The sequence below is a fragment of the Gopherus flavomarginatus genome, chromosome 1 (assembly GCF_025201925.1).
Source record: "Gopherus flavomarginatus isolate rGopFla2 chromosome 1, rGopFla2.mat.asm, whole genome shotgun sequence".
Classification (NCBI taxonomy): domain Eukaryota; kingdom Metazoa; phylum Chordata; order Testudines; family Testudinidae; genus Gopherus; species Gopherus flavomarginatus.
This window is the reverse complement of record NC_066617.1, coordinates 130,467,446-130,494,251: the sequence shown is the minus strand read 5'-3', so window position 1 is coordinate 130,494,251 and position 26,806 is coordinate 130,467,446. Positions and strand designations below refer to the sequence as shown.

The window sequence follows — 26,806 nt, the reverse complement described above, 5'->3', positions numbered from 1 at the left end:
GAGACAATTCTGTTGCGTACATTTTTGACACATAAAACACTCTTGAATTTGGGTTAGATCTGTTCTTTTTCTCTTTGTCTTAAGATCTTTTTCCAGCATTTCTTGTCAGTGCTATCAATCATCCTTAAAGCTTCCAAAAGTGCTTAAAGAGCTGACACAAGAAGAAATCTTTTTTGTCTTGATCAGTCTCTTCAGATTTCAGCTGTAGCAATTCACCCTCAACCCCAGACCTGTTCTTGGCTTCATAGACCTTCATGGAGACAGTTTAATTTGCTCAGTGTCAGTGTTTTGGTTCAACATTTGTTTGCACAACAACATTAGATATATATAAAAAATGCTGTCAATCTTATTCCCTACCCCAGTTTGTGTTGTGAATATTCAAGCTTCGATATGTTTTGGAGGTGGTAGGGAGGAAATCATTCAAAAAACTCAAATGTTTGCTGCTGCTTACTTTCCATATTGGTTTTGAAATATAATTATAAAGCTTCTAAATCAGTCAGATGTAACTTAGAATCATCGAAATGTAGGGCTGGTAGGACCTTGAGAGGTCATCAAGTCCAGCCCCCTGTGCTGAGGCAGGACCAAGTAAATTTGTTTCTATGGTGGATTTTAACACTTGTCCTGTTTAATTTTTTTTTTTCCCCTCCATGTGTCAGAGTTGCGGTTAGAGACCCTGTCATGTATCATAGGCTCTAAAATGAGATTTTGTGCGTTTTTACTAAGAGGTTTTAAAAATCCTAATACTTCCCTTTGCATGCAGTTCGAATTTGAAGAAATTACTGTCATGGAGGTCTATCTAGTCCAGTATCCTGTTTCTAATCCCTGGACAGTTCCAGATGCTTCAGAGGGAGGTTCTAGATACCCTCTAGTGGACCTTTGTAGAATAACCTGGTTGTTGGGAAGTGTCTCTTGCAAGCCACAATAATTGGTTATGCCATTAATTGTGAGGCTGTAATACTTTCTGGTGTGAATGAGAGAGAGAGAGACTATACTGGAGGTACTGGAAGTCTGTCTCTGGATGTAATATAAATTGATTGTTATCAGACACATGTCTATTTTTTTTTTTAATCCTGTTATGTTCTCTTGTGGCAGAGAGCTCTATAGTTCAATTATGTATTGTCCTATATAAATTTCCTTTTCAATCTTAAATGTTTTTTGCCTTTCAATTTCTTTGCACTTCCTCAGACTTCTAGGGAGTGGGGTGCAGCTGCAGCATCTTAAAAACATGATCTGTTCCACATTTGAAGTGAGTGAAAAGGTCCTGCTCTTTGTGCAGAATTGTCTCCTCTGCAACTAACAGAAACACAGACTCATTTGAGTTTGCTGACCCTGGAAGGCTTCCTGCAATTATTGTCATCAAAAGGGAGAAGTCACCTTGAATGCACTTTGGTTCATTCTTTTGTGTGGCTTAGCTAACAAGAAAAGCAGTAGTACAGGACTTGTGGTGTTATATGCATTGTAACCCATATTTTAAGAACAACTTGTAACTCCTGGGTTGGATAATATATTCATGAATCTTATGGTTTAGCTTATGCCAGTGCCAGAACAATAGGTTAAAGCTGCAAGAGTGAATATGGTGGTGTATCCAGCAATGGCCCTGACTTCCACCTGCTGTCTTTTCTGCATGGTTCTGGAAAACCATGTTTACTTATGTTTTGGGAAAGGAGGTACTGGAAGGCTGTCCTCCCTACACAAGCTAAAGATGAGGTTGATGTGTAGTCTGCAATGTATGGTAGTTGTAAGGGGCATGTGTCTGTGACTAATGGAGTAGAGGGTATGTGCTGTTAGATGCCTAACTTTCAACTCCTTGGTAGTATGAATGTCCTTTGGCCCAGCCCAAACTGGACACACAATGTATTATGCTGGGGTATGAATTTTCCTGGTGTTTTCTTAATCTTAAAAGCCCTGACAAAGCAGAGGCTTTTTTTTCCATGAAAGAACCCAGCTGGCTCAGGAGCCATGGTGCTCATTGAAAGAGACAAGAATAACTTTAAAATGAACGTTAGGTGAGCAGTATTCCTTACAGCTGCATCTTCCATGTGTCTGTAAATGTAGGTCAGTGTGAAGAACTACTTTGACAGTGTTCTTTGATAGCTGGAGATTTTAGTTTTTTGAAAGGATATTGTTTTTGTGCTTAGAGGATTTTTTTTTAATCCACCTTTTAAATTGTACCTGTGGAGGGGGAACTTGCTCTTTAAACCAGAAGTATGGAATAACTATATTTAGATCAGTACTTGCATTTCCTTGTGATTCAGCACAGTACAAAGCTTATGCAGACCTCCTACGTGAATTAATGCTCTTGAGAAATGGATTTATTAATATGATAGATTCCGTGCTGGGAGAAGATGACCCACTTGTCAATTGAATTAATGACTAGCAAAAAGTACATTCGGCTCCTCTGCTGAGGAGAGCAGATATCTGATGCACAGCTAATGGCAGAAGTCTATTAAGATTAATTGGAAATGCTAAAAAAAAGTAATGTAGAGGAGAACAGCCAGCCTGACAAAACGATGTCTAGGAGTGACGCGGAATGAAGACTTACCAGAGGCGCCAACTGTCACTTGGAAGGGCCAGGCACCTTCTCCCTTCTCCTTTTGAAGGCCAAATGCCTTGTCTTTTGGCCCAGTATTAGCCACCAAATGGAGGAGGATGAATCAAGATGGGTTTCCATTAGGGCTGGCAAGAGATTAAAAAATTAATCGTGTGATTAATTGTGCTGTTGATAATAGAATATCATTTATTTAAATATTTTTGGATGTTTTCTACATTTTCAAATATATTGATTCAGTTACAACACAGAATACAAAGTATTCTGCTTGCTTTTTATTTATTTTTTATTACAGATATTTTCACTGTAAAACAAAAGAAAATATTATTTTTGAATTCACCTAATACAGGTACTGTAGTGCAATCTTTTTCATGAAAGTTGAATTTACAAATGTAGTATTAAAAAAAACAAAAACAAAAACCTCAATACAATCTAAAACTTTAGAGCCTACAGGTCCACTCAGTCCTACATCTTGTTCAGCCAGTTGCTCAGACAAACAGGTTTGTTTACATATGCAGAAGATAATGCTGCCTGCTTGTTGTTTACAATGTCACCTGAAAGTGAGAATAGGTATTTGCATGGCACTGTTGTAGCTGGCATTACAACGTTTTTCTGTGCCAGATATGCTAAACATTCGTATGCCTCTTCTTGCTTCAGCCACCATTCCAGAGGACAAGCTTCCGTGCTGATGATGCTCATTTTAAAAAAGTGTTAATTAAATTTGTGACTCAGCTCCTTAGGGGAGAATTGTATGTCTCCTGCTGTTTTACCTGCATTGTGCCATATATTTCATGTTATAGCAGTCTCCGATGATGACCCAGCATATGTTGTTCACTTTAAGAACACTTTAACTGCAGATTTGACAAAGTGCAAAGAAGGTACCAATGTGAGATTTCTAAAGATAGCTACAGCACTCAACCTAAAGATTAAGAATCTGAAGTGTCTTCAAAATCTGAGAGGAACAAAGTGTGGAGCATGATTTCAGAAGTCTTAAAAGAGCAACACTACGATGAGGAAACTACAGAACCTGAACCACCAAAAAAGAAAATCAACCTTCTGTTGGTGGCATCTCTGACTCAACGATGAAAGTGGACATGTCGGTCCATGCTGCTTTGGATCGCTATCGAGCAGAACCCGTCATAAATATGGATGCATGTCCTCTGGAATGGTGGTTCAAGCATGAAGGGGCATATAGATCTTTAGTGCATTTCAGTTAATCCCGTGAGTTAACTGCAATTAATCGACAGCCCTAGTTTCTTCTTCGAGTGCTTGCTCGCGTTAATTCCATTCTAGGTGTAAGCACACCCACGTGCACAGTCGTCGGAGATTTTTGCTGTAGCAGTATCCGTAGGGCCAGCTGTGGCGCCCCCTTGAGTGCCATGCTCATGATCTGGAATAGTAAGCACTTCCGGCCTAATGCACTCTCAGTTCTTTCTTGCCACCTGTGACTGTTGGTCGGAGCATCTCGTCTTGCTTTTCAAGAGCATTAGCAGTTCTTTACAACTCATTGATGATCATTTTTGTATATAGGAAATTGGTACTTTAATTAGCCATTAAGTTAAATGTTAGGTTAGTTTGGTAGTTAGGGTCCTGGTTGGGACTTCGCCCCAGAGTAGGGCATTCCTCGTTCCCCCAGCTTCAAACCATGCTTGTCATGCAACAGGCCAGTGCCTGTTAGTGATCCGTGACAGCTGAGTGAAGTGCTTGGGGGAGTCCCATAGAAAGGACAAGTGCAGAATCTGTAAAAACTTTCAGCCTAGAACCAAAAAGGAGCGGGATATCCACTTGAGGGCCCTCCTCATGGAGGCTGCACTTCGTCTTGCGTTGGAGCCCTCCCACTCGGGCTCCTACCTTGGCATCAGTGTGGAGCGTTCCATCTGGCACCATTCCCCCTTGCTGGTGCCTAAGAAGCGGCAAAAGAAGAGGAGCTCTCCCTTTCTCCCCTCCCCCCTCAGCACCAGAGGGGAAAGAGGCTTTGGGCAAAGGACCTATGTCAGGCCACGTGCCCACCCCAGAGCTTCACAGGGGCACCACTGTGGTCTGACCCCCTGGCCCAGTCAGTGATCCATCTCCAACTCCTAAGAGTGGCAAGGGACCCTGACTTCTCCTAGGGCCCTTTGTTGCCTGAAGCAGCCCCAGTGGCTAAAGAGTAAGCAGTTCATCTGGCACTGCAGACATGGTGAGCGGCGCAGCAAGTTCCAGCACCTAAGGAGCCGTCCCTGGACGAACAAGGGGAACCCACCCCTCCCCCAGTGGTGCAGTCGTTTTTGTTGTCTCCGAGCGAAGCAAGGGTGGGCCCCTCCCAAATGGACAGTCCACCTCGATGACTTCAAGGAGCTCCAGGCCCTCCTTAAAAGGGTTACTACCAAACTGAACTTGGAGATTGAGGAGTTGGAAAAGGAGTCCAACCTCCACCACCACAGCCTGGGTCGTGCTGCCTGTCCACCCAGGGGTCCTTAAGATTGCCAAATTGCTGTGGTAGACCCCCTCTTCCATGCTGCCTGCTTTTAAGAAGGTGGAAAAGTACAACATCACTGCAAAGGGATTTGAATATCTGTAAGTGCACCCTCCAGCGGAGGCATGGGTCATGTCCACTGTTAATGAAAGGGACAGGCAGAGGCAAGTCAGTGGCATTCCGAAAAGCAAAGACACCAAGAGACTGGACTTGTTTGGCAGAAAAATTCATTCAATGGCCAGTCTTCAATTTTGGGTGTCTAACCACCAGGCCTTGTTAGGCAGATACAATTTTAATCTGTGGGACTCCCTTAGCAAATTCAAAGAGACCTTCCCCCACGACCAAGTCCAGGAGTTCACCACTTTAGAGGAGGAAGGCACAGTGGTGGCGAGAGGGGCCTTCCAGATGGCCTGGGACACTATGGACTCGGCAGCCAGGGTTGTCGCCTCTGCGGTGATCATGAGGTGCAGCTCTTGGTTACGGTCCTCCGGATTACCCCAGGAGATGCAAACCACCATTCAGGACCTCCTGTTTGAGGGAGTGGGGCTCCTCTCTGAGCTCACAAATGCAAGGCTGTACAGCTGTAAAGACTCCCGTACCATCCTCCACTCATCGGGCCTTCCTAGCCTGCTAAGGAGTATGAAGCCGTTCCATCTTCGTCCACTTCCCCAGTCTAGGTCCTGGGGGACTCCCTGGCTGAGCACCTACAGGAAAAAGAATAGAGACAAGGGGTTTAAGCAGAGACTCCCGTTGTCTTCCTATTTGCCTACTCAGCCTGGCCCTTCCAGAAACCCAGGAAGCCAGAAACAGGCATTTTGAGGGTGTATTCGAGGACAGCATCCCAGTCACATCCCAGGATCCACCCTCCTACTCTTTCCTCAACTGCCTGCACCCTTTCCGGTTGGCCTGGTCACAGTTGACCTCAGATCGTTGGGTGCTCAACATAATATCTTCAGGTTACACCCTGCAGTTCGTGGCCAAACCTCCCTCCCACCCCCCTTCCCTGTTGCTCTTCAGGGTCCCTTCTCATGAGCAACTTCTCATTCAAGAGGTCAATAACCTCCTGCACCTGGGGGCAGTGGAGGAGGTCCCTTGGGACGTGAAAGGGAAAGGGTTCTACTCCTGCTACTTCCTAATCCTGAAAGTAAAAGGGTGTCTCAGACCCTTTCTAGACATGAGTCGCCTCAACAAGTTGAAGTTTTTCATGGTTTCCCTGGCCTCCATCATCCTCTCCTTGGATCCGCGAGACTGATATGCCGCCCTCGACTTGAAGGATGCATATTTTCGTATTTCCATTTTCTTAGGACACAGACGCTTCCTCCAGTTTGTGTTGGGTCAGTGCCATTTGCAATTCACAGCGTTGCCCTTTGGTCTCCTGTCAGCCCCGAGAGTGTTCACAAAGTGCATAGCGCCAGTGACCACTTACTTGAGGTGTTCAAATTTACCCTTACCTTGCTGACTGGCTAATAAAGGGCCAATCCTGGGATCTGGTGCGACGGCATCTCAGTGTGGTTTGCTCCATCTGTCGCATCCTGGGGCTGTTAATAATTGAGAAAAAGTCAACCTTAGTTCCAGTGCAGTGCATCGACTCGACTCAGGCCAGAGCTTTCCTTCCCGAGGCCCAGTTCCGAGCCATGGCAGACTTGATCTTGTGCGTGCAAGCCCACCCTCTCGCCACTGCTCACGCATGCCTGCGGTTGTTGGATCACATGGTGGCCTGCACTTACATGGGCCGACACATGCAGCTCCATCTGCAGTTGTGGCTAGCATTGGTCTACGTCCCCAACAGACACAGCATTGACCATGTAGTCAGGGTCCCAGACCTCATTCTGTCGTCACTCATGTGGTGGCAGAATTCTGCATCGGTGTTGGAGGGCGTTACCTTTGCGGCTGCATCCCGGTCAGTGACCCTCATCTCTGATGGCCTGGGCTAGGGAGCCCACCTGGATGATCTCAGCACACAAGGTTATTGATTGAGTCACGATCGCTCCCTACACATTAACGTCAGGGAACTCAGAGTGGTTCTCTTGGCCTGCCAAGCCTTCCTACCTCACATCAGAAGCAGGGTGGTCCACGTCCTGACAGACAATACAGCAGCTACGTTCTATGTCAACAAGCAAGGCAGGGCCAGATCATCTGCCTGTTGCCAAGTGGGACTTCAGTGTACAGCATGACATCCATCTCGTAGCTGCACTTCCTCTCCCTCCCCTCCACACCTCCTGGGGCCAGAAACACTTTGGCAGATCACCTCAGCAGGACCTTCTCATTTTGCTACGAGGAGTCTCTTCATCCAGAAGTGGTCAGCCTCATCTTCCAGGGGTGAGAGGCTGCCCAGGTGGACCTGTTCATGTCCAAGTAGAACAGGAAATGCCACATTTTTTTGCTCGATTCAGGGGACTGACAGAGGCTCCCTGTCAGACGCTTTTCCGCTCCCATGGTCTGGGGCTCTGATGTATGCCTTCCCTCCGGTGTCACTAATTCAGAGTCCTCGTGAATATGAAGCAGGACTAGGCAAAGGTGATCCTCATAGTGCCGGTGTGACCACGCCAGCACTGGTTCGGCACGCTGCTGGACCTCTTGGTGGCTGCTCTGTTACAGCTACCATTCCAGCTGGACCTGCGGTCCCAGAACAACAGAAGTTTTCTGCATCCAAACCTGGCAGCGCTGCACCTGACGGGCTTGGCTGCTGCCTGGTTAAATGCAGGGGAACAGGAGTGCTCAGCCAGGCCCAACAGGTCCTGTTGGGCAACAGAAAGTCCTTCACCAGAGTGAACTACCTGGCCAGATGGAAATCGTTCGCTTGTTGGATCTCAGATAATGGCCTTCTGCCCAAGTGGGGCTCACTGCAGTTAATCCTGGACTATCTTCTGTATATCAAGTTCCACAGCTTGCCCCTTTCATCTATTAAAGTCCACTTGGCCGATATCTCAGCCTTCTATCTGCTGCTCGAGAGTAGGTCAGTTTTCACCCAGGACTTGACTGCCAGGTTCCTCAAGGACCTGGAGTACCTCTACCTGCATTTTAGGTACCCCATTCCTCTGTCGTACCTGAATCTTGTGCTGTCATGGTTCATAGGACCCCTTTAGAGCCTCTGGCTTCCTGTTCTCTCCTTTTCTGGAAGGTCCCGTTCTTGGTTGCAATAACATCTGCCCGCAGGATCTCTGAGATTAAGGTGCTTACCTTGAAACCAGTCTCTGCAGTCTTGTATAAAGCCAAGAGCCAGCTGTGGCCACACCCAGCTTTCCTGCCTAAGGTAGTCTCAGTTTCATACAGGCCAAGACATTTACTTACCTGTCTTTTTTCCAAGTCCGCATAAGGCGGAGGCGGAGCATAGGTTGCATCCTCTAGACATCAGGAAGGCGCTAACCTTCTGCATTGAAAGGACCAAGCCATTCCACAAGTATATGCAGCTGTCACGGTGGCTAACAGGATGAAAGGTCGTCTAGGGCCTGCTCAAAGAATTTCTTGTATTCGCTGTTGCTATGATCAGGCAAAGGTGCTCCTTTGGACGATCATAACCACTCATTCAACCAGGGCGCAAGCCACTTCAGCAGTTTTCCTAGCCCAAGTGCTGATCCAGGACATCTGTAGGGCGGCCACCTGGTTGTGTGTCCGCATGTTCTCATTTACCCAGCAGGCCCAGGATGATGATGGTTTCAGTAGAGCAGTGCGGCAAGCCGCAAGACTGCGATCTCTGAGCCCACCTCCGAAAATACTGCTTGTGAGTCACCTAGAATGGAATCGACATGAGCAAGCATGCGAAGAAGAAAAAATGGTTACCTACCTTAACTGTTGTTCTTCGAGATGTGTTGCTCATGTCCATTCCATTATTTCCCCTTCTACTCCTCTATCAGAGTTGCCAGCTAGAGGGAACTGGGAGGACATAGGGCTGTCAGCGCCTGATATACTGACACATGAGCATGGCACTCAAGGGAGGCACCACAGCTGACCCTATGGATATCACTAAGGCAAAAATCTCCCAACGGCTGTGCATGTGGACGCACATGCACCTAGAATAGAATGCACGTGAGCAATACATCTCGAAGAACAACCGTTACAGAAAAGTAGGTACCTGTTTTTTCCATTCGTTGGTTCTCTTCTGTGGCTGCAGGAGGGATTTTACTTTGAAGAAAAAACATACCTGATATATACCCAGCTTTAGGGCCTGTTCCTTCTGCTGGTTAGGATAGAGTCTAGCCACGTGTCCATGCTGAGGCTGTGGATGGTAGTGTCTCCATGGGTACATGCTGTGATACTCACCATTTTGTACAGTAAGTAGATTTAAATTAAATCTGGTGAGTGCAAGCTGTAGGAGGGGCAAAGGAAGCAGATAGCTTCCCCTAGTGGCCTCAGAAAATACTCTAGCCAATGACTTCAACTAATGTCATTGGGATCTTTGTTTGCCCATTCCAACATGTGTTCTACAGGGCTTTCTTCCAATTTATATAAAGGAGTTCTTAGTCCCAGCTCTTCCAGTGTCTGATGTTAATATATCTGTTCCCTAATTATGAACGAGGGTCTCATATTCCTACCTCAACGCAGGCAAGTGTCCTTGACCTGTCGTACAGATAACCTTGTGAACCTGTATTACTTTATTTCAGGCAAAGCTGTGACTACATCCCAGCTATGTAATACGACAGATCCAAGTCTCAACCATGCTGCCTTTCAGAATGAATGTACCAAATTATGTTCCTGGCTATGCTGCTTATATCCATTGCTGTAATCACTAAAGGACACTCTTCTCACAGAACTGACAATGGAACCGAGGAATACTGGTACCCAATGTTCCAGTGCTGTTCCACAAATAATTGTGTAACAAACTGGCAAAATGTTTCCATACTGTGCTCTACGGGCTTATTCACATAAAGGATAATGAGCTAGTACTGGTACCGTTTACTCCTGTAGTTCAAGTAAGGGAGGTCTGTGCTGAGGGCCCTGTTCCTATCATGGGTCCAAACCTTGCTCATGAGCCATGTGGGGAAAAACACGGTGTGGTCATGTAATTCAAGACTGTATCCAATGGATAGGCACATGGCAGCTGAATTGAGGTTGCACAGGCAATCTCAGTTCTGGCACTTCCTAACTTATGAAAGCTTGACTTTGTCACGGAGTGTGGGGGAGACAAGGCCCAGCACCCCCAGCTTCCTGTGATTCACCATGACTCTCAGCCAGCTAGGAAAACAGAAGGTTTATTTAGACGACAGGAACACAGTCCAAGACAGGTCTTGCCAGTACAGACAATGGGACCCCCTTTAGTTAGGTCCATCTGGGGGCCCCAGGGAAGCCATAGCCCCGTTGGGAAGCCCAGGCCCTGTCGGAGTGCACCTCTCCATTTCCCAGCTAGCTTCAGACTGAAACTCCCTCCAGCTCCTTCCCCAGCCTTTGTGTCCTTTGTCCAGTTTTCTGGGCAGAGGTGTTACCTGGCCTCCAACCTCCCTCCTGGGTTCTCATGTTACATGCTCAGGTATCCTTCCTTCCCCAATGCAGACAGTTCCAGCAAGACTCTCCTGCAACCTTCCCAGGTCCATACTCCCCACTCAGTATTCAAAGAACACATCAAGAACATTCCCACTTCATCACAACTTTTAGGTCGGGGTGCCCAGCCTACCTCCCACAGGCCGTACACCTCCCACCAGAGCATTTCATAAGGCCTGCGACCTGTTTCAACACTAATGGCTGATTGATTAATGTTTTGTCGTCATGTTCACATCATTTTAGTTTACACAAGTGTGTAAATAGACAATACTGTATATAGGTGATCTCTATCTAAATACAAACAAAACAAGCTGAACTTAAAACAAAAATCAATACAGGTGACTTTGAATCTGTTTGGCCCACACAAGGTTGTGCTTAGGTTTATGTGGCCCTTTGGGGTAATAAGGCTGGGGACTGCTGACCTAGACTGTAAATGTCACACTGATTTTTGTATACCATATATATCTAAAAGTAGCTTTTGGATGCCTCATGGCATTGCTGAAGTACTACCAAGCCTTTCAATGTGAAGCCATCAGTCTGAATCCAGCCCAGCTCAGTAGGGAAGCAGGTCACATCTAATGGATGTTTGGTGGCCGCAGTGTGAGATGAGTGTGGTGGGCCTTGGTACCAGCTTCCACATCAAACTTGCCACTATGCTTTGAACTGATTGGCAGACTTGGAGGAAAGGCTAAGAACTGTAAGGACCATGGGGAGAGTGTTACTACTGTTACCCCTTACTGAAGCTACCAGATTGGAGTTGAAGGTAGCTGGAAGGGGGTGGATGAATGGGTGCGTTTGTAAAATTCCCTCTACTTCAGCCCTGTAGACAAACAGAGGACTTTGTTCACCAGAGATGTCAAGCTGATACCTTTCACCTGCACTAAATTCACACACTTTTTTAAATTGAATATTAGCATTATGTACAAATACCTTACAACATAAATTGTATAATATGTTACACTTCGAGTTGTGCAAAACTTGGCTGCAATGTATAAACATCTGACATTTTTCTCTCCTGAAGGGTGTCTCTTTCTCCCCCCTTAACAATCATGGAATGTATAAGGGGTCCAGTTGCAAAGACACATCCCTTGATGTGTCCTCTAATTAGATAGCAGTAGATGAGATGGAACGAAGTCATATATAGCCTGACTCTGCATCACCAGCTAGTAGAAATGGGGAGGAGATGAAATGCGATGACTTTGAGGAAGTGATTAGCTGTTGTTGACACTCTTTGTCTAAACGTTTGCAAAGGCAATTTTGAATTATTTTTTTTTTTTGCTTGTCTCCTCCTTCTCTTTAATGTTTTTTCTCTACATCTTGAACTGTTAGTCTCACTTCCAAGCCACAAAGCTACTCTAAAATTCTCTCCAGATTGCATTGCTGCTGAGTTATTTGGAATTGCCAAATAGTACGGTCACTTGTTAAACTATCAATCTTAAACTGGGATTTTGTGTTGGAAACTCTTAAGAAGTATCAGACTCAAAACATCTCATTTAGTTTTTGTTTGTTTATGCTTCATAACTGATTTTTGCTACATTTTAAAAATAGCTCTGAATGTGAGGGTTTGCTGTGTCCAACCCTACTTGATGCTGCAGTGCTGCTTCTGACTCGATAAGATCAAATTCACTTCATCGTTAGCAGGACTGTGATGAGGCATGCACTGGAATATGACTTCTCTGCAGGCTTAAATTTTTCAGTGTGGAAAATAAAGACCTGATGCTCTGAATAAGAACTGAGGGTGCTCAGCTCTTTCTACTTACCATCAAATATGTTTGCATAACTAAAAAAAAGATGGCCTCTGAAGTTAGTCAATTATCAAGTGAAGTTATTTTGTGTTGCATGTTTTCTATTAAGATAGCCATTAGTTTTGGTTTCAAGAGGGGACACTACTCTCACATTGACAAAGCATGTATGTATCTCTTTCCTTTCTCCCAGGGTCTACACAGACCTTCCCCAAATCCTCAACAACTTGAAACACCCACGTTTTGAGTTCACCGAAGATGAGGGAGAAGCAGACATCCTCTACAACTTTTCCCACTTCAAAGATTACAGGTGACAGCTATTTCCTTGCAAGTACAAATTATCTGGCTGCCATATAAAAAGCTCTGTTCCACTGGAGTGGTCTTTTTAAGTGACCTCCATCTCTTGTAGGAAACTAAGTGAAGAGAGGCCCCATGTGATGTTGAATCAGTTTCCATGTGAGAATCTCCTGACAGTCAAGGATTGCCTAGCATCCATATCTAGACGAGTTGGAGGGACGGAAGGGCCAAAATGGCTGCCTCGTACTTTTAACCTTCACACGGAATTACCCCAGTTTATCAGCTATTTTCAGCAGCGTGAGAGGAGGTAAAATAGATTATTGCTGCTGCTGCTTCTGCTGCTTGTCTTGCAAATTCCTAACCAACTTTCTCCAAGTACCAGCAAGTGCATGTTTTGGGTTATTGGATTAAACAGCTACTCTGCTGCCATTAATTTGTACTAGCTGCATTTCACTTATGTTCTAGTGGATTTTATCTGAAGTGTGGGCTTTACTTACGTTTTTTAAACTCCAAAATATATAATGTGACATACCTTGAAATATATAGGGTGAAATTGTGACTCCATTGAAGTCAGTGGCAAAATTCCATTTTACAAATGTACTAGGATTCCCTACTTTTGTGTGGGCAGATAGCTTTCTCTGTGTGCCAATGGCAATTAAAAGCAATTTAAACTAGGGTAGGGACTGTACCCAATTTTCTTGGTTAAAACACATTTCCATTTCCAGCCTCTTCAGATCTCTGAGTAGTGGAAAGAGAGTGAGGAGAAGGTATGCTCTCCTGAACTTGACAGATGCGTTTGGGCAAGGGGTTCGTGTTACTACATTCAGTGTTCAGTCCCCAAAAGAATAGCTGTATGTTATGTAACTTGGCTGGCACAGAGGTGGCCATGGGGAACCTAATTTACAAGTTTTAAAGCACTCACCTAGAATGTTCTCAAACTTCGTGATTGCCTGGTCAGAATGATCTCTTGACCTACAAACAAGTACTTATGATGTAGTCATGGTATGTATGAAGGAAAAAGGGATTTACCAGTGGAAGTATGGTAGGCCCTCGCTGAAAAAGAAAGCGAGAGCCCCCAAAATCCTAGCTTAGATCAGCTGTGATCCAGGTGTCCTTGGTTCTTGCACCCTTGCCTCCTGCATCAAAAAACACTGGGATTGGTAATGCATCGGGCAATACCAGCATGTGGTTCAGAGTGGAGGTTTGCCAGTAAAATATGTAAAGATAAATGAGGTGCGCACTGACATGCTGTGGCCTTGATTGGGTTGTATTTTTTTTTATTGTAGGGGAGAAGACAATCACTGGATATGCAAACCATGGAACTTAGCCAGAAGCCTAGACACCCACGTCACCAACAATCTTAACAACATCATCAGGCACAGGGAAAGCAGCCCAAAGGTTAGAGGAAAGTGGGCTTCTCACTTGGTTTGAAGCAAGTTTTTTTGAAATCTTTTTATTCTTACAATGAACATCAAAAAAGGGGGGGGGTTGTAATTTTGTTCAAGAGGTTGTAATAGCTGGTATATGTTCGTGGGCATTTGCACATTAAAAGAGTGAACTCTTCATGAATTCAGATTGAAATCTCTTAGCGTTGTGCAGTGCAGTGTTAGAATATTTTTCTGTTTGCTCGTAGTAGACCGTGTCTGTTTCTTTAGGACAGAAATAAAATTTTCCCTGACAGTAATAAATGGTTAAATGTGTTGCTGCTTTTATGCCACTCAGTAAGAAATCTAAGGCCTGGTCTACACTACGCGTTTAAACCGAATTTAGCAGCATTAAACCGATTTAACCCTGCACCCATCCACACAACGAGGCCCTTTATATCGATATAAAGGGCTCTTTAAACCGGTTTCTGTACTCCTCCCCGACGAGAGGAGTAGCGCTGAAATTGGTAATGCCATGTCGGATTAGGGTTAGTGTGGCCACAAATCGACAGTATTGGCCTCCGGGCGATATCCCACAGTGCACCATTGTGACCGCTCTGGAAAGCAATCTGAACTCGGATGCACTGGTCAGGTAGACAGGAAGAGCCCCACAAACTTTTGAATTTCATTTCCTGTTTGCCCAGCGTGGAGCGCTGATCAGCACGGGTGGCGATGCATTCCCAAATCCAAAAAGAGCTCCAGCATGGACCGAACGGGAGATACTGGATCTGATCGCTTCATGGGAAGACAAAACTTTTCTGTCAGAGCTCCGTTACAGAAGATTAAATGACAAAGCATTTGAAAAAATCTCCAGGCTATGGTAGATAGAGGCCACAGCACAGTGCTGTGTGACAAGTGTAACAGAAAGCCAAAGAATCAAATGGACGCTCATGGGGGGCGGGGGGGCGGTACTGAGGACTCCAGCTATCCCACAGTCCCCGCAGTCTCCGAAAAGCATTTACATTCTTGGCTGAGCTCCCAATGCCTGAAGGGTCAAAAACATTGTCCCGGGTGATTCAAGGTATATGTCGTCAATTTACAACCTTTCCCCCCTGCCCCCGAAAAAAAAGGGGGAAAAAAAAAAAACATTTCTCCCTTTTTTTTTTTCAATATCACCCTATGTCTACTGCATGCCTCTGGTAGACAGGGTGCTGCAGCGGTGAACACCAGCATCCCCTTCCTGGTGGATAGCAGTCATATTGTATCATCTGCCATTGTAATCATCAGTCCGTGAGTGCTCCTGGCTGGCCTCGGTGAGGTCGGCTGGGGGCGCCTGGGTAAAAATGGGAATGACTCCCGGTCATTCCCGGCAGATGGCACAGAACGGCTGGTAACCGTCCTCATCATAGCAACTGGAGGCTGAGCTCTATCAGCCCCCCCTTTCATGTCTAAAGAAAAGATCTGTCCTGCCTGGACTATCATAGCAGCTGGAGGCTGCCTCCCCCTTTTTTTAATCTCGCTAAAAAGTCAGTGTTTCTTATTCCTGCATTCTTTATTACTTCATCACACAAATGGGGGGACACTGCCACGGTAGCCCAGGAGGGTTGGGGGAGGAGGGAAGCAACGGGTGGGGTTGTTGCAGGGGCATCCCCTAGAATGGCATGCAGCTCATCATTTCTGCAGGATCTCTGGGGCTCTGACACGGAGCGGCTCTGCTCTCTGGCTTTCTAGTTGAGTTGCCCCATATTCTAGGCAGGACTGACTCTATTTTTAGACAAAACATAAAGAAGGGAATGACCCGGGGAGTCATTCCCATTTTTGTCCATGCCCCCTCAGCCGATCTCAGCGAGGCCAGCCAGGAGCACCCATGACAGCAGCAGACGGTACAGAACGACTGATAACTGTCATCTCATCGCCAATTTACAGTGGCATGGCAGACGGTGCAATAGGGATGGTAACCGTCTGCTACCTTGCAAAGGCAAATGAATGCTGCTGTGTAGCACTGCAGTACTGCGTCTGTCAGCAACATCCAGTACACATACGGTGACAGTGACAAAAAGCAAAATGGGCTCCATGGTTGCCATGCTATAGCGTCTGCCAGGGCAATCCAGGGGAAAAGGGCACGAAATGATTGTCTGCCGTTGCTTTCATAGAGGAAAGATTGAGTGACAACATTTCCCCAGAATCACCCGTGACACTGTTTTTGCATTGGGATCTCAACCCAGAATTCCAATGGGCAGGGGAGACTGTGGGAACTATAGGATAGCTACGGGATAGCTACCCACAGTGCAATGCTCTGGAAATCGACACTAGACGCGGTACATGGACGCACACCGCCGAATTAATGTGCTTAGTGTGGCCGCGTGCACTCAACTTTATACAATCTGTTTTACAAAACTGGTTTATATAAAATCGGAATAATCCCGTAGTGTAGACATACCCTAAGAAGATGATGATGATGAATTCTCACTTTCATGTAGCTTCTGTTGGCTGTAAATATAAAGAAGTTATTGCTGCTTCCCTCAGTTTGATCATTTCTAAGTATGACTGTTGATATGCACAAAATGCTTCTTCCACCAATGATGGATGCATCTGTTATAAACAGATAGCTAAGGGTTAATGTCTCTTACACTTGGAAAGAAGTACCTGAAACACCTGACCAGAGGACCAATCAGGAAACCAGACTTTTTCAGATCTGGGTGGAGGAAAGTTTGTGTGTGAGTCCTTTGTTCTTGGTTCTTCTGTCTGACTCTCTCTCAGCTATGAGAGGATTTCTGTTTACTGCCTTTCTAATCTTCTGTTTCTCAGTTGTAAGTACAAAAGATCAGATAGTAATTTATATGTTTTTTTGTATTTACATGGTATAGTTGCTGGAGTGTTTTGAATTGTATTTTTTTTGAATAAGGCTGTTTATTCATATTTCTTTTAAGCAATTGACCCTGTATTTGTCACCTTAATACAGAGAGACCAATTTTATGTACTTTTTCTTTCTTTTTATATAAAGCTTTCTTTTTAAGACCTGTTGGAGTTTTTTTTTTTAGTGGGGAACTCCAGGGAATTGAGTCTGTGCTCACCAGGGAATTGGTGGGAGGAAGAAGTCAGGGGGAAATCTGTGTGTGTTAAATTTACTAGCCTGACTTTGCATTCCCTCTGGGTGAGGGGGGAAGAGAGATTAGCTCTCGGTACTTCTGTTTTCCAAGGCTGGAAACGGGGAGGGTGGAATCCCTCTGTGACAGCATCACATGGCTTTTTATAGGAAGCCAACAGTGTGTGGTCTTACATCAGACTGTCACATAAGCTTTATGTCCCGTGACTTAATAGAATATCTCTTTTGGACTGTATGCCTCTTTTGAAATTCCAACCTCAAAGAAATGCATAAAGAATTACAACACCACTTTAGGTCAGAAGAAAGCTGATAATATATAAAGTGAGACTGTTTCTTTTTAATAGAATACATCTTTAAAAAATCTGTTTAGTTTTTCTATAAACTAGCCATTATTTTAAAAGCCATCTTAGAACTGTTTCTATACCTGTAAACCAAAACTAAGCAGTATGTAGTTAAGATACAAAACAAAATGCTTTGACTCCATATCAAGCATCTTGTAAACAAAGGGAAAATGTGTTTCTAACAACATAATCAAGGTCCTAGGTATTATGAATCTGGTCTAATGTGCTGCAGGACATTCTTAACTTTTATGGCATTCCTGGGTAGGCTGCAGGTAGCATTGCTGGCATCCCTTGATGGCTGGCCTTGTTCCTTACCCCATACCCTGAAGGCTCACTATCTCCCCTCCCTCCATACTTACTTTGTCCATTGGTAGCTCTGTCATGCACCGCCTCTCCCCCTAGATAAATGAACACCAGCTCATGGGGCTGAGGGAACTGAGGAGTTGGAGCAAAGGTAACTTCAGAGCGAAAGCAATTATGCTGCCATTTGCATGGTCATATAATTGCATTGCAAGTGAGGCCTGAATTTTATTGATGGTGAAAAGTATCATTGGACAATGAGAAGATGTCCGGTCATCTGAGGAGGAACAAATGTTGGGTTGGATTGGATCTTATGAAAAAGTTTTATCATGTAAGCATGGAATTTAAACAGAAGATTTCAAAGGAATGAGGAAGGTAGTACTTTAGTTCTGTACACGACCTGATAAGAGAGAGTGCACTCAGGCTATTTGGTTACAAACAAAGGCTACATTGCTTATATTGAGAAACTTTTTAAAAAGGGAAACTTGGCTTAATGTGTGTTTTGGTAGAATATCTTGAGACTGTCCAAATCCACTGATAATTGTTTCTGTCATCACCTATTGTGCATCTTCATTCCTTAGGGTTTAATTGTGTTCAATCTCTGTTTTTGTTTTAGGTAGTGTCTAAGTATATTGAGAGTCCAGTATTGTTTCATCGGGAAGATGTGGGGATGGTTAAATTTGACATTCGTTACGTTGTGCTTCTGCGATCCGTAAAGCCACTCAAGCTGTATGCTTATGATGTTTTTTGGCTGCGGTTCTCAAATCGGTAATAACCTTTTTTTCCTAGGAGTGAAGGAGTTAGCGGTGTTAAATTGTGATGCCTTGCTTTTCCAAGATTTTATGTAAGTAACACTGTTGCTTTCCTTTATTTGTTAGGGCATTTTCACTTGATGATTTGGATGACTATGAGAAGCATTTTACTGTCATGAACTATGCTTCTGGTGTAACCTTAAAACAGGTAAGCAAGTGATACATGAAAAGCAAATGTCTTCAGTCAGTCAAGATACTGATCCTTTATCTGTGGCTGTCACTAGATGCTCTGAAGCATATCTACCCAAGCAAACTTGACAGGCTATACCTGTTCTGATGCAGCTGTTCTCCCAGATTGAGGATCCAGAGGAAATAATCATAGATTATGGCACAAATTTTACATCTCTAATCAAATCCATATAAAAAGTATTAAAAGGACATCTTGCCACTCCCAAACTGATGGTTTAGTGTAGTTTTCACCACATAGTAAAAAAGACTGTCTGGCAGAAATGGGAAAAGCTTGGAACAAATAGTTCTAATTTCTGCACTTTCTAGGCAGTGAATTTCCCCAGGACCTTATTTGGAATTTGTACCATGTGTGTTTATAGGTTCTGCAGCTCATTACTCCTACCTGTTCCAAAAAAAAAAAAAAAATCCTAGCTCCTGGTAGGAATACTCTAGCAAATCCCAATCTCTAATGCCATTAAATTATTTTAGGTTCACTATGATGAATTTATTCTTCTGTTTGAGAAGCAATATCCTGAACATTCCTGGAAAACTGTGCAAGTAAGTCACCAATCCCTTTTATCCATATTATAAGATGGTCACTAAATTTTTCTTTTAGGCAGAGGTGTTTTTCGAAGGTTCAGGTGTTTTTACCAGGTTAGTGAGTAGTGAGAAAATGTCTCTTCAGTGCAACAAAAGTCAGTAGTCCCAGAATTTTCAAGTCTGGAAATAACAAAATGCTCAGTCATCTATGTTACTATTATCTTAGGGTTTTAAATTTTCTCCCTGAAAAGTTGTCATGGTATACTGTGCTTGGGAACAAAATTGGTACTGATGGACAGACAGCAGAAGCAGAATTCTGCATATTTCCAAAATGTTGCAGAGCTCGTTGGAGGACTCTCCCCTAGTTGCAGAATGGTGCATAGAATCTAAGCTTTCATTTAAAACACTAATTTTTCACAATCTCAAAGGCTGGTAAAACCTGGATTGTAAACAGTCAGTGGCTGCAGTGATCTATTCACATGAATCTGCATGAAGCCTAAAACAGTACTACTTAACTTGTGGACCGGTCCTTCCATTTCAGTAGGTTAACGCTGGTATTGAAAGATGACAATTTAAATAGTAACATGGTTAACTTTTTTTTTTTTTTTTGCTACTGAACTTCTAAGCAAACTTATTCAGAAACTGTGCTGACCTCAGCCCTCGACTGCTTCCCCAAGATAGGGAAATACAGTAACTCCTCACTTAATGTTACAGTCGCATTTTTCAGGAACATAACTATAAGTGAAACAATGTTAAGCGAATCCAATTTCCCCATAAGAATTAATGTAAATATGGCGGGGGGGGGGGGGTAGGTTCCAGGGCAGCTTCCCCTACTCTGCAAGCACCAGAGGTGGGAGGTTCAACCTTCAGCCCACCCATTCCACTCCTTCCCCCAAGCCCCCACCCTTGACCCGCCTCTTCTCCCTCCCCACCTTCTCCTCCTTTACTTTGCTCGCTGTGTCCTGGCTCCACCCCTCTCCCTTCCCTCCCTTCTAAATGCCAAGCCAGCTGATTGCTGCATAGGGAAGGGGGGGGAGGCGCGCCGAGTCCTCGCACCTGCCTTCTGCCCAGGGCAATCAGCTGGCTTGCTGTGTTCAGGAGGCAGGGGAGGGAGGGGGAGGCTGCGCAGTGGAGAGGGAGTGGAAGTGTGCCAAATCCTTGATCCTCCGCCTCCCTTCTGCCCAGGGCAATCAGCTGGCTTGTGGCGTTTTGGAAGCAGGAGGGAGGTGGGAGGAGCGAGGACTTGGCACACCTCCACTCCTCCCCCGCCTCCTGCCGGCAGCAATCAGCTGGCTTGCAGCATTTTGGAGGGGGGGGAGGAGCGAGGACTTGGTGCGCAGGCTCCCACTCCCTCCCCTGCCTTCTGAATGCAGCAAGCCAGCTGATTTCAGGAGGCGAGGGGCGGAGGGAAAAGTCGCTGATCTGCAGAGTCTGTGGGTGGGCGGGAGGCACTTGGGGGAGGGGGCCATAGGGAGGCTGCCAGCTGTGCAGAAAGCAGGCAGCCAAACAATGTAAGAGTGGAGCATTGCACAACTTCAAATGAGTATGCTCCCTAATTGATCAGCAACGTGACAATGTTAAGCGGGACGACTTTAAGTGAGGAGTTACTTTACAGTAATATCAAAATAACTAAGAGTCTACTGTACTGGTTGAGGTTTTAGTATTTACTCTCATATTTAGTCTCTTAACTACATAACGCTGCTGCTTAATTTGTAGCTGCAGCACTCTAACAAAACAGCTCTGAGGACCTTGTTACAGAATTTTGGTCCTTCTAGTACACGGCAGGTTGTTCAGAAGGGTGTGAATGCACATACTAGCCATTCTGGCACAGCAGATGGAAATGAGTACTTTCCAAGTACACCTTTCTGGTTACTGCTCTTGAGGACGTTAGGCTAGGTTGGCTAGCACAGAGCCTAAATGTGGATGCCTTTGAGTTTTTTTTACTACAAGAAAACAAAGGGTAAATGAATAGTTTAAAAGTCTGTTTCTGTCCTTATAACTTAGACCCTTAGCCGGACTTACTGAACTAATTTTTTTCCTTTTGGGTTGAACTTTCAGTTGCTGTCCAAGCTAACTCTTAATCTTCACAAGTTTAGAATTCCTTGTTATCCGAGCTTACTATAAAAGGTAGAGACCCCTTAATGTTCTGTCACCACAAAAGTGCTCTAACATTGCCAATTCCCTAGTGCCGAGATATGTTTTAACTATAGAGCTGCGCGGAAGCTCCAGATGTGATAACTCTACAAATGAAAATGAGTAGAGGCTGGATTGTGAAACAGTCACCTAGGGTTATTTTGTGGTGTTGGGTGGCTCTCAAAAGAACAAGTTGAATGCAAAGGTAACTAGTCAATAGTTTGTTTTCCTGTTGATCAAGAGCCAGGAATTAGAGGTGGTTAACTAAACACTTGATCCTGCAGACACTTACTCATGTTTTTTCAGTTGATTTCACTAGAACTGCTCACATAAGTAAAGCTATTCAGGGTATGAGAGTGGTTGTAGGATAACTCTTAAAATTACACAAAGGAAAATCTTTTTTTAAACAGTGGCAGACAAAGTATTCCTCAAGGAGTGTTCTGGGTAAAGTACCAAGAATTAGACTTTTTTTTTTTACATTTACAGGAGGTGTATTTTACTCTAATGTGGCTTGAATATTAAAAATGCCATGTACCATAACTCCTTTATATCTCTTTGTTTGGTCTTCATATTATATCCCAAAATGTCATCGTAGGTGTTCAGACTGGAAATTGTTCCGTTTTTTTAAACTTTGGAATCTTCTTTGTATGTTTGTAAAATAGTGAGAGAAAAGTGGATTGATTTAACTGGATGCCAGAACTTCTGAACTGTAACTGTTAGTATTCACAGAACAACTTTCCTTTCCTTTTTAATTTGCACTCCTTGCACTGTAGTAGATTCAGAAGTGTAGTGCTGTACAAAATGACCTAGACATGGCTTCAATTCCAGCATTATACTACTTTTCTTTTTAGGGTTTTTTGTAGTATACAGTAATGAGGTAAATTCTGGGTGCTCAGCACTTACAAAAATCAGAGCAGGTATTAGGTACATAAATAATTATAGATCTAGAAGCTTAATTTCAGGCCTCTATTTTGGAAAATCTTAGACATGGGTCAGTGTGAGGGAACAAATATTAAATTATTCCTGAAGAAACTTGACCTCTTTTACTGAAATGCTGAAAGTTGTTGTTGTCTGCAGGCTTGTCATTTGTGATGCCATTTACACTGTTTGATCTGACTCATAAATGAAACTTTCACCTACAAAAATCCCTTTTATAGGGTTCTTGCAACTGTTTGCATTTTATTCAGAAACTGACTTTTCTCTTTGGCAATAGGCAGAGATTTTTAAGGCATTTGCTGAATTATTCCAAGCTGCTTCAGCTAAACCTGCACCGTTTGGCATCTGTGATTATCCGTCATCGCGAGCAGTATATGCCATTGACCTGATGCTTAAGTGGGATACTACCGGAGATGGTGAGATGCTTCTGTTCCTTGAGAGACTAAATTCATTCTCTTGGGTTTTTTGCTCAAAATTTTTGCTGTTTAAAAAAAAAAAAAAAAAGTAGGCCGGGCTCCATAATGTTTATACTTAAACAGACTGTTCTGATGTCTTTTGGGTTGCATATGTGTGAGGGTGGAATCTGGTCTCCTTGTTAGTAGTAATAGTGGAGCTGCTGCCATGCATCTGTCTAATTCTTTTTATTGACTCTTTCCTGCCATTGTTTCTCCTATTCTAATGTAAACATTTGAAGATGGGTGGGCATAATGCTTTGCAGCTATCTGTTAATTCTAACAATGAGCACCCTTTCCTATTGTGGTGGTGGTACACCTATACAAGGAGAGCAGTCTTTACTAAAAGTAATTATAATAAATCTCATGGTTTTATTCAACTATAATCAATACAGGCAGGAAAGAGGATCTACATTTTTGTCCTTATTTATACAAAATGCATTTTTCTTACTCTTCAAACATTATTGCAATTCAAAAGGGAAACTCAACCTCCTGACCTCATTTTAGGGGTGAGAGGAAGTAGATGGCTAAGTGAGGGGGTTCTGTGGCCTGTGTTGTACAAGAGGTCAGACTTGATCACCATGTCCCCTATAAGTGGGAGATAAGAGATTTTGTGCTGCAACTGAAGAAACCCAGCTCTGTTTCTGTACCAGATGAACTAAAGAGAACAACAGAGCTATACAAAGAGCAAAGGAGGCTTGGTGCCTAAAAATAAAGGAGGAAGCAGTCTTTTATGAAAGGTGCATCTCAAAGTTGTGGTTACATAAGAGATGTCCTAATTCTGATCTAGTTTAACCGGTGCACCTTTCTCATATGGGCAAGGCCTCAGATTATGGCATTTGCCCCAGAAATGGGTTTGGTGTCTCACTTCTTCATACTGTAGGCCTCAAAAAACCCTACCTGGGTATGTAGTAAGGGTTGACCATCTTCAGCCTTTCTACGGTCTCTGCTACAGCAAAGGGAGATGGCTCCCAGAGTCTCATGTGTACCTTGTAGTAAATGTAACGTTTTGTTTCTCTTCAGGGAAAAGAACTATGCAGCCTCAGGTCCTGGAGGTGAACTTCAACCCTGACTGTGATAGAGCCTGCAAATACCACCCTACCTTTTTTAATGATGTCTTCAGCACCCTATTTCTGGATGAAACAAATAATTGTCATGTGACGTACATTGTTTAGGCCTAGAAGGCGTGACTTGGTTATTTGTTTCCTTTCCAGATGTGCTTAACAGCAATATTTATATTTCAGTTCTATGAGCTGCTTATGCAACTATTTTCCTATAATGGTAATGAAGAAAAACTTTTATCATCAGCTGAATGGGCATATAATGTACTTGTAATCAGTAGTCTGCATTTTCTTGTCTTGTTGAGTTCTAATAATCAACTTAGGTTGACTTAAATGTCTTACTGAAACCCAGAAAAGTGTAATAGTAACTAGAGCAATCAGCTGTTGTTTCTTAGGTAGCCTTATTATATACCTTATTTGCATAGCAGGAAGTGTTGTACAAATTTTCTGTGTCTGCATTAGAGTAATAATTTCCTGTATCAAAATGTTTGAGGTCATGCATCATCTCTTCCTCTCTGTATAATACCATTGTCTTCCAAGCACTAAAATGCTTTATTCCACAAATTGATGTAAAGCAACTTACTTTAGGGTTGCATCTGATAACTCCAATGAGCGAACATTTATTAAGCTTGTTTGTAATAAAGTATTACAGCAACGTTAGAGTTGGTTTTTTCAATTAAAGGTCATGATACTTTCTCAAAAACTAGTCATAGCTGCTGTCGTCTTTTTAAAGTTGAATGAGGTCTGTGAATATATCCCAATCTAGTAGTTTTGAGCTGTTTTAGCATGCCTGGTAATGCTGAAATTAGACTGAAACTGTAGCTCCTCTGTCACATATCAAACAATTAATTCCTTTTGCAATGCAGTTAAGGTTGAATATCATCAGGCAAAATTCTCATTGAGGTCAATGCCTATCTATGGATTTGATCTCAGACAGCAAAATGAATAACTAAGGAAGAACCACCGTACAGTGAGATAATGGGGAGATCAGAGGGGTGGTTTAGGGGCAATTACCATTGCCAAAGGTCTTGAAAGACATGGAACAGTATTTTATTTTGAGTCAACAACGCAAGAACAAAGGATCCTTTTAATCTTTGGCAATGTCTGTATCGAGCTATGTCTCAGAATTTTACCCCTTCCTAAGTAGTACTGGCCAAATTAAACTGTTTGTGTGTACTGAGGAACAGTTAGTTCACATTTGTATTATACTTTAGCCAACACAAGTTACACTATTGTCAAACAAGCTATTGGGCTCACTATGGGGGGTAATGGTGAAATTTAATGGCCTTCAGCCTAAATGATGTAAGAGTCTCTTCTAACAAACTCTAAGATTTCAACATCTTACACTAAACCTTAGAGATGTTTTACATTGTATATATGCATTATTTATTTCTTGAAGTATTATAGCATTATAGAATTTAACTAATATTACCTTTTTTGATAAACAAACGTAACAAAAACTAATCCATTTCAGATTTTAAGCAAAGTGTAAAAAGATACAATTTTAAACAATCTTTTAACCTGCAGCAATCATATATAGCTTCTAGCCTTGCACTGATGTCAAGGAAGCAAGGAATATAACCAGTTATCTTTCAATCTTCATGTAGAAAAGAGTTGGTTATGCCATAGAACTTTTTTTTTTCTTTTTTTTAAGGCAAATCCTCCTAATGTTCAGTCTGAAGAACTAATGTCTGCCAAGCACTACCACACATTTCAGATTTCTAAGATGCTTAGTTTAAAGTTGCTTGATATACGTAGGAAACGTGGTAATGAAGGAGAGAGGCAATTTCAGGGTATCTGGCCATAAAATGGGCAAGTGAAAATCAGTCATTGCTGGAAACTGCTGTGGCTCTGGGGCAAAGAGGAAGGTTTAAATCCTAATAGTGTAAGAGGGGACCGGGAAGAACTGTCATAAAAGTAACAGTAACGTGCTAGCAATAGAGGAAAGGTAAAACTTCCTGTCCCGGGTACCTTATACAAAAAGTTCCTGTTTCTAGTTCAGCCATTTACAACTCAGTGTCTTCTGGTTTAAGGCTGCGACACTAATCTTGAAGCAGCAGAAACATCTTGTACCTGTCTCCAAGCAGCTAAAGGAGGAACAGATAATCAGGTACGTAGGTAAGTATTTTAGCAGGATGGTCATAAGATGCCTGTATATTTGATTGGGGCCACCAGCAGCCAGACATCGCTCCAGGAGAGGCAGCTTGCTCTGATAATAGCTGAGAATACTAGCAGTCTGCTAGTGAAGCATCCAGGTTCCAAGCAGTGCAGGTTAAAGGCATTAATTCCTCTTTTTGTGACACCCCCCCCCCCCCCCACCCCTGAGGTGCTCATTGGATACTCTTTGGATGCTGTCATCAGTTCCTGAGTCAGTGCTCTGGATTTGATGATGTCTATTTTTTTAGCCAAGTAAATTACACTAGTTGTAGTGGCAAGGAAATGGGGTGGGGAGGCCGCTTTCTTCTAGGTTGCAGCATCTTTTGGGTTTAGCCCTTTAAAAAAATCATGGTGTAAGAATAGTAAGTTACTTATTGTTTAATATGTCTGAAACCTTCCCCTACCTCTCAATTATAATGGCCCAGTCTGCAAACTATACTATTCTCTTTAAGTTTATATGCACAAGTATGGGAATTCTTCCTCTATATAAGGCCTAATCGTAAACATTTCTAGGCATGGCGATTTGAAGACACTGAAGTCAGTACAACAGCTGACAGGAATAAGCACTCTGCCAAGTGGTATATGGCTGAAGGATCAGGCCCATAGTGAGTAAATTAATATGAGGAACAATCTTCTGAAAGTCATTAGTGGACTTTCATTTCTGGACATAATCAGCCCCCAATTCACATTAATGGCCAGTAGTAGTTAAATGCTATCCATTACATTTTTTATATGTAATCAACAGCATGGGTAATAGAAGAGCACTTCATTTACTGTGCTATTAAATAAACTCATGCACACATTCCATTCGGATTGTGTAGTAAACCAGCATCTGAATGTTGAAATGAACACCACTCTGACTGTATTTAGATGTGACCTATTTTTGACTGTCTAATACAGCAAGTACTTAATGCAACAG

General features: G+C 43.3%; 1 protein-coding gene across 1 annotated transcript in view; it reads left to right on the top strand.

The window, feature by feature from the left end:
• The window catches only part of TTLL12 (tubulin tyrosine ligase like 12), a 61,995-nt gene extending 37,605 nt beyond the window's left edge, over positions 1-24,390 (top strand). The window contains exons 7-14 of the mRNA XM_050919810.1: positions 12,414-12,530; positions 12,630-12,824; positions 13,804-13,915; positions 18,245-18,396; positions 18,507-18,588; positions 19,098-19,166; positions 22,495-22,633; positions 23,693-24,390. Coding sequence (XP_050775767.1) covers positions 12,414-12,530; positions 12,630-12,824; positions 13,804-13,915; positions 18,245-18,396; positions 18,507-18,588; positions 19,098-19,166; positions 22,495-22,633; positions 23,693-23,844 — 1,018 coding nt within the window. The 3' untranslated portion in view covers positions 23,845-24,390. The remainder of the gene's footprint in view (positions 1-12,413; positions 12,531-12,629; positions 12,825-13,803; positions 13,916-18,244; positions 18,397-18,506; positions 18,589-19,097; positions 19,167-22,494; positions 22,634-23,692) is intronic.
• The last annotated feature ends 2,416 nt before the right edge of the window (positions 24,391-26,806 follow it).